This window comes from Elephas maximus, chromosome 3 (assembly GCF_024166365.1).
Source record: "Elephas maximus indicus isolate mEleMax1 chromosome 3, mEleMax1 primary haplotype, whole genome shotgun sequence".
NCBI classification, from domain to species: Eukaryota; Metazoa; Chordata; class Mammalia; order Proboscidea; family Elephantidae; genus Elephas; species Elephas maximus.
Genome location: NC_064821.1, coordinates 83966561 through 83972973, shown reverse-complemented (window position 1 = coordinate 83972973; position 6413 = coordinate 83966561). Strand labels below are relative to the sequence as shown.

The following is a 6413-nucleotide window of genomic DNA, read 5'->3' as shown; positions in this document are numbered from 1 at the left end:
TTAGCTGCAACCTGGTCTGTACCAGAAGTTCATCTCCATCCCAATCGCAGAAATTCTACCTTTAATTCTGCCTCTAGCTCATCTTCCACCCAACCCCATCTGTAAATTCCTAACATATCTCTTTCATTTCTCTAGCCCTTCACAACCCCACTCCTGTCCTTGACCTTCCCCTGCGACCCACTGCCACCCTGCACTCAGCCAGCAAGAGCCAACCTGTGGCTGGATGGACTACACTTGTTGACATCCAGGAACACATGTATGCATACACACACACATACACACACCAGGAAGAGAAGGGAGGTCCAGCCTTGCCCTAAGGACAGGCCTGGGAGGGCAGATGGACCAAGTGTTTCCTGTCCCTCCTGAGGGATAGACACCTTTGGAGCTCCCTCCTTGTCAGGCTCTGCTTCCTCCGATTCCTTCAATATTGACTTTTATAATCAGGAATTCCTGCCCCTCCTCCACTCCCAGGAACTGTCCTGGCATCTGCCCACAAGCTTGTATGGCAGGGTTTGTAGAATAGAACGACGGGGGATCTAGAGGCTACCCTCCCTTTCGTGTACTGGAGACCCCTGCTCATGACAGAGCACACAGTGAACACACACCGTGCTGTGGGCAGTCTTAACGGGGATCAAAGTCTAGTAGGGCATAGACACACACCTGAGCAATCTCACCCAACCAGAGCCGTGGTAGAGCAAAGTACCTGGTTCTATGCGAACTGAGAGGTTATTTATCTGGGGATGCGGTGGGGGTTATTTGAGCTGGGCCTTAAAGTTTGAGTAGGAGTTCACCCAGTGACGGGAAGGAAAGGCCTTCTAGGCAGATGGAACAGTATGTTCAAAGGCAGGGAAGCATGTTTGGTGAAGGGAACACAGGCTCACAGAGGGAAGAAATTTAGCTCAAGTTCACACACATCAAAATTGGGTAGCAGAAGGGCTTCGAAGCCAGGCAGTACCTGGGTCCTTCCTTAGAACCACAGTAGCCAAACCTGGCACCTGCCTTTGTCTGCAGCCTCATCTCTCATCATTCACAGATACCCAATTACTCACACTTTGCTAGATATTCCAGGCCTGCCTCAACTCCTGCCTGACCCAAGTGTAACACCCTCTGCAAGAAATGGTCTTCCACCCCCTGGCCCTTCTCCAGTTTTTACCCACTCTCCAGAACTCAGCACTGGCAGCACCTCCTCTGGGAAAATGTGCTGAACTCTTCTGCCCTTGAGCTGGTAAGGTGGCCACTCCACGTACCCCCAGCCCTCGTGCTGCCCTCTTGCCCACCATCCTAACCCAGCATTGCCACTGTCTGGGGCTCCATCTGCAAGGGCAGAGCTGGGTCTGCAGGCCTCAGCCCTGCACAGGCCTGGCCCAGAGCAGTGGTCATTGAGTGCGTGAGGTTGGTAGATGAATGCAGGACCCAGTCCAGCTGTGGGTTAATTTGGGTGCCTAGGGAGGGGAGGAGTGGGGCTCAGCCAGTCTTTAAGAATGGCCTCTTACCTCCCAGGGCTGTCTTGATCCTTATCTGATGAGGTCTGAGTTGACTGCAGACAGATGAAACAGTGACAAAGACTCCTGGTTACTGAGTAACCCTGCCCTCTTTAAAAGTCCCAGTGTTTCCCCCTGGCATCCAGAACCCGCCACTCCTGTCTCTTGGGCACAGCTGCCATGAACGCTTTCCTGCTGTCTGCACTGTGCCTGCTTGGGGCCTGGGCTGCCCTGGCAGATGGGGTCACTGTGCAGGTATGTCCCTTGTCGCCACACTGGACGGAGCACAGGGCTTGTCCTCTGATAGAAGCGGGGATGGAGGGATGTGTCTGGGGCCTGGTTCTTCCTCAGGGACTCGCTTCTCAGTCCTACCTCACACACTTTCCCTTTCAAACTTGGAGGAGAAAGGACACTACGTAGAGAGAAGAGAGATAACTGTTGGGAGAGAGAATGATTGGTCCATTTTCTGAGTGCTTCCATGTGCCAGGCTCCTCCCCAGGATCTCGCTGTGGCCCCCTGACCCCTGGGAGGGATTATTAGTCCCTTTGTACAGAAGAGATAAACGGCCTCGGGAAAAATTCTGTAACTGCCCATGGCCAGATGGCTGGGAAGTGCTAGAGCTGGGCTCAGTCCAGATCTTACTCCTCTGTCTTGTGTGCAGCCAGAGCACCCACCTGGGAGCCTGGTGAACACCTGGAGGTCCTGATGGATGGGTGTGCCCACCAGGCGGATACCAGGGACAGGCCAGACTGGCACCCACAAGGGCCAGATTATCAGAGCCAGACCCTTGGAGCCTTTTATTGCTTCTCAACAACTACCAGGCCACAGGCTGGAGCTGGGGGCCTGGGGTGATCTGCTGGCACTAGTCTCAGGCAAGGAGGAATGAACGCAGCCTGGGCGTGGTCACACAGAGCCAGGACTCCCTGAACTAACCCTGCGTTTCTCCCTAATCATCAGCGCAACAGCTCCCCCATGTTGGGTACCTACTGTGTCTCAGACTCTTCACGTGCATTTTCTCCATGCCTCACAGAATGTTTAGACCAAGGGCTCTGTGAGTGCTATGGCCTTTCCGAGCTCACAGAGCAAAACCGGGTTCAGGCCCAGAATCCGGCTGTGAGGCTTGGGCTCCGACCACAACGTATTGCCCCTCAGTGGAGTGTCTTGTTCTCATATGCCAGAAATATCGCTTGAGAGCCACTGAGGCTGAGACGGACCATTTTAGGGGGAAACTGCCAAGGAGCAGGCTGAGCCTGTCGTCACCTTCTGGACATACTCCTTTCAGGATGGAGACTTCTCCTTTCCTCTGGAGTCAGTGAAGAAGCTCAAGGATCTCCAGGAGCTCCAGAAGCCCAGGATTGGGAACCACAGGAAGGCCAGATTGGCGGCTGGGCCTGAGGTCCCCATCCTCTGTAGCAACCCGGAGTTTCCCGAAGAACTCCAACCTATCTGCAAGGAGCCCAATGCCCAGGAGATCCTACAGAGGCTGGGTGAGTAGTCCCTTCTCTGATTGGTGGGGCTTGGGAATTCTTGTTTGATTGCTGGCTCTTTAGAAAGCAATATGCTCTGATTGGTATTTCAGAGAGGGTTTCTGTTGTGACTGGTGAGACGAGTGAGCTCTGATCCAATTGGTGGATCTGTTAAGCACTCAGCTTTAAGTAAATCTAAGTAGCAGTTGATGAGTCTGACTGATGGGATGGTGGCATTGAGTCCCCATTCCTCTGACCTTACGGTATTTCCTTTCTGTTTAGAATCTTTGCTCTGATTGTCTAGCTTGAGTGGGCCATACACCCAGGTTTGGGTGGACAGTGCAGCTGGTCAGAGGACAGCTGGGTCTCTCCTGGGGCTGCATAGGAGGATGGCCAAGCCCTGGCTCAAGGGAAGAAGGGGCATTCGGGGAAAGGGAGCTGACTCTCACAACACCCCATCTCTCTTGTCCAGAGGCCATTGCTCAGGACCCGAGCATATGTGAGATCTGTGCCTACGCTGCCTGTGCCGGATGCTAGGGCCACCATGGACTTCACTGCCTTCTTTCCTTCACCCACAGGAGAGCCCTTTCTCCTGCCCAAGGGTCACCCATGATACTCCCATTCCCAGCAGCTCAACCTCCCTGTCCCAGAATGGAGGGTGTGAGGAGACACAGCCTGGGCAGGGCCTGGTGAGTGGAGGCTCAGCTCCTTCCACCATCTGAGCTGCTGGGTGCTTCCAGGATCCAACCCAAGCCTCAGCTAATAAACCAGCTTCCAGAATGCCTGGTGTTGCCTTCATTCCTTTGTTAACCCATCAGATCACCCATCATCCAGCTTTGTTGATGCCTACGGGTCAGCCTTGGCCTAAGGGGCTCAGGATTTAGTGTGTTGAATGGAAGGACCCCACTCTGCCTGCTAAGCCACACTCCCACCCCAGGCAGACCCCTCACACTGGCACTGAGGGGACCTGAATCTTCAGGCCTCCCATGGGGATGAGGAATGGAACTTCTGCTCTTCTTTCCCATCACCATGGGTCATCAGTCACGTGAACACAGCAGTCTGTGCTGGTTTGGATGTTCAGCACAGACACTGACCCACTATGAGATCAGCCCCAAGTTCTTGGGCATGGTATTCAAGGTCCCTCAGGATCTGGCTCCCCCTACCACTCCATCATGGCCTCCTGCTGTCCCCCAGTACCCCTAGCCACGCCGCTCACCATTTCCTCTGCTTCTGCTCACTTCTGCACCCCTCCTCTCCCCACATCTCTAACCAGGTAAGTCCCTGCTCAGCCTCACGGGCTTAGCTCCTGTGTCCTCTCCTACAGAAGCCTTTCCTGGTCCCCTGGATGAGTCTTTGTGCCCCTCTCTGTCCTTGGTGCTCCCAGGGCACTCTGGTACTTGCATCCCTTGCACAATTCTGGCCACGCTGCACTATAAGGCCTTCTCTGCTGAGGGAAGTCGCTCTGACTTTCAGACAAGGTCAAGTCCACCGACGTGGATGAGGATGTAACATGGGTAGGGGAAAGCAAGGGCTATGCAGTCCCAGACCTGGGTTCCAACCCCAGTTCTTCCAGGACTGTGTGACATTAGGAAAGTCACTTTCCTTCTCTGTGCCTCAGTCCCTTCGGCAAAACAAGGATAATAATAGTATGTACCTCCCAGCCTAGGTGAAATAATATATATAAAACCCTCAGTTCAGGCCTGTCATAAGCATAAAAACCAAAACCAAACCCAGTGCTGCTGAGTCGCTTCCGACTCATAGTCATAAGCATAAGGGAACACAATAAGTGGTAAAAACTAACCAACCAGAGAAAGGGGGACCAGGGTCAGGCTGAGAATGGGTGAGATGTGGGTGAGGAGGTGAGGCATGGAGGAGAAGGTGGTTGGCAAAGCTACAGGGAACCAGGGAAGACGTAGGGGCAGGGCCCTTCCTGGGGATTGGGGAGACTGGAGGTGGAGTATCACAGGACAATCCAGGCAGAGGGGGCCTTGAAAAATGGATGGAATTTCAAAATAAACAAGGGGTGGAGAAGGGAGAGGGCATCCGGAAGGCGAGAATGGTAGACTGCACACAGAGGCAGGAAGGCCCGGAGTCACTGGAACGGCTTAGCCTGAATAGTGTGTAGGTCTGGAAGCTAGACAGGACTGGGTTTGAGCCTGCTGTGCCATTTACAAGCTGTGTGCCCCTCTTTGAGACTGGGTTTCCTCCTATGAAAATGGAGGAGATAGCAGATTCTGTTTCACAAGGATGCTGGGGGACTGGATGAGATGTGGGAAGTGGTAGCATCATTTAATGTTTGGACTCTGGAGCCAACTCTCTGGGTGCAAGTCCTGGCTCTGCTTGTTGTGAGCTCTGTGACTCTGAGCAAGTTACGTAACCCATCTCTCCTCAGATTCCTTGTCTGTAAAACGAGATGGCAATGACCCCTACTTCATGGGGTTGAGTGAGGATTAAATAAGTAATACAGGTAAAACCCTTTGGGCTCCTCCAGGCCCACGGTAATTTCTTTCTGGATGCTAGTCCTGAGCCAGGTACAGAGTAGGTGCTCAGTCAGGGTCTCCTCCCCAGCGTAGGGGAAGGAAGCAGAGGGGGCAAGGCCAGATGGTCCACTGGCTCAGGATGGACTGGAGAGGTGGCATTGGGGAGTCATGGAAGGGCATGGGTATCATCACAGGGGAAGATTCCTCAGCGCACCTGGATGCATGGGCTGAGAGAGGGAGCAAAGTTTTCTCTTCTGGGTGGGTGGAGCAATGCATGGTCCCCTGGGTGCTGTGGAGAAGGCAGGGGCTCAGGGGGCTGTGGGGGAAGGCAAAGGAACTATCTTCTCAGACAGGCCCTGGGCAGAGTCAGCCCTGATGGTTTGCCTGGGAAGGGTGGGCACCCCGTGATTCTCCCTCCAGCCACTCCTCCATCCCTGCCTCCTTCAGGAAGCCTTCCTGTCTTGGGTCAGGAGACAGAAGTTTTTGCTCTGCAGCTGGGGTAGGGCTTGAGGTCAAATTGAAGGTCAGCTGGGTCTGGGAAGATCTTGGTCTTCTTAGCTCTGTGAGCTTAGGCGATTCATTGCCCTGGCTGGACTCTGTTCTCCTTCATATGTGAAATGATGTTAAATGAATCCACTGCCTAGACTGACGAGACTTCAGGGAAATTGCTGACAAGCATCCTTAGTCTACCTTTCTGCCCAACCTACTTACCTTCCCAAGAAGCTCTGCCCTGGCTCCTGGGATGAACAGACAGGCATGTGTCTTTGTGTGTGTAGAATCTTTATTCAGCGGCAGGGCTTCCTCAGGGGCTAAGCCCTCCTCAGGTCCTGAACCCAGTGGCTTTGTATCAGGTCCAGCTTCCTTGGTTGTAGGAGGTTGGAAATGACCACAGTGGCCGGTGACCCACCCATGTGCTTTGGTGAGGTGGGAGGCAGTGGACTTGGGAGCTAAATGCCCACTGTAGGGTCAGGACACCCAGGGTCTTG

At 53.8% G+C, this 6413-nt stretch overlaps 1 protein-coding gene across 1 annotated transcript; it reads left to right on the top strand.

The window, feature by feature from the left end:
- Positions 1 to 1174: 1174 nt before the first annotated feature.
- On the top strand, positions 1175 to 3626 carry GUCA2A (guanylate cyclase activator 2A). Its single transcript, XM_049878967.1, has 4 exons — positions 1175 to 1225; positions 1602 to 1736; positions 2764 to 2968; positions 3420 to 3626. Exons 2-4 carry the CDS (start codon positions 1662 to 1664, stop codon positions 3482 to 3484), a joined length of 345 nt encoding a protein of 114 aa, XP_049734924.1. The 5' UTR covers positions 1175 to 1225; positions 1602 to 1661; the 3' UTR covers positions 3485 to 3626.
- Positions 3627 to 6413: the final 2787 nt, after the last annotated feature.

What these genes read in the sequence shown, in the direction of transcription:
- GUCA2A (XM_049878967.1), top strand. Translation starts at nt 1,662, where the DNA reads ATGAACGCTTTCCTGCTGTCTGCACTGTGCCTGCTTGGGGCCTGGGCT. An exon ending in CAGATGGGGTCACTGTGCAG is followed by an intron (nt 1,737 to 2,763) that starts GTATGTCCCTTG and finishes TACTCCTTTCAG; the next exon opens with GATGGAGACTTCTCCTTTCC. An exon ending in GGAGATCCTACAGAGGCTGG is followed by an intron (nt 2,969 to 3,419) that starts GTGAGTAGTCCC and finishes TCTCTTGTCCAG; the next exon opens with AGGCCATTGCTCAGGACCCG.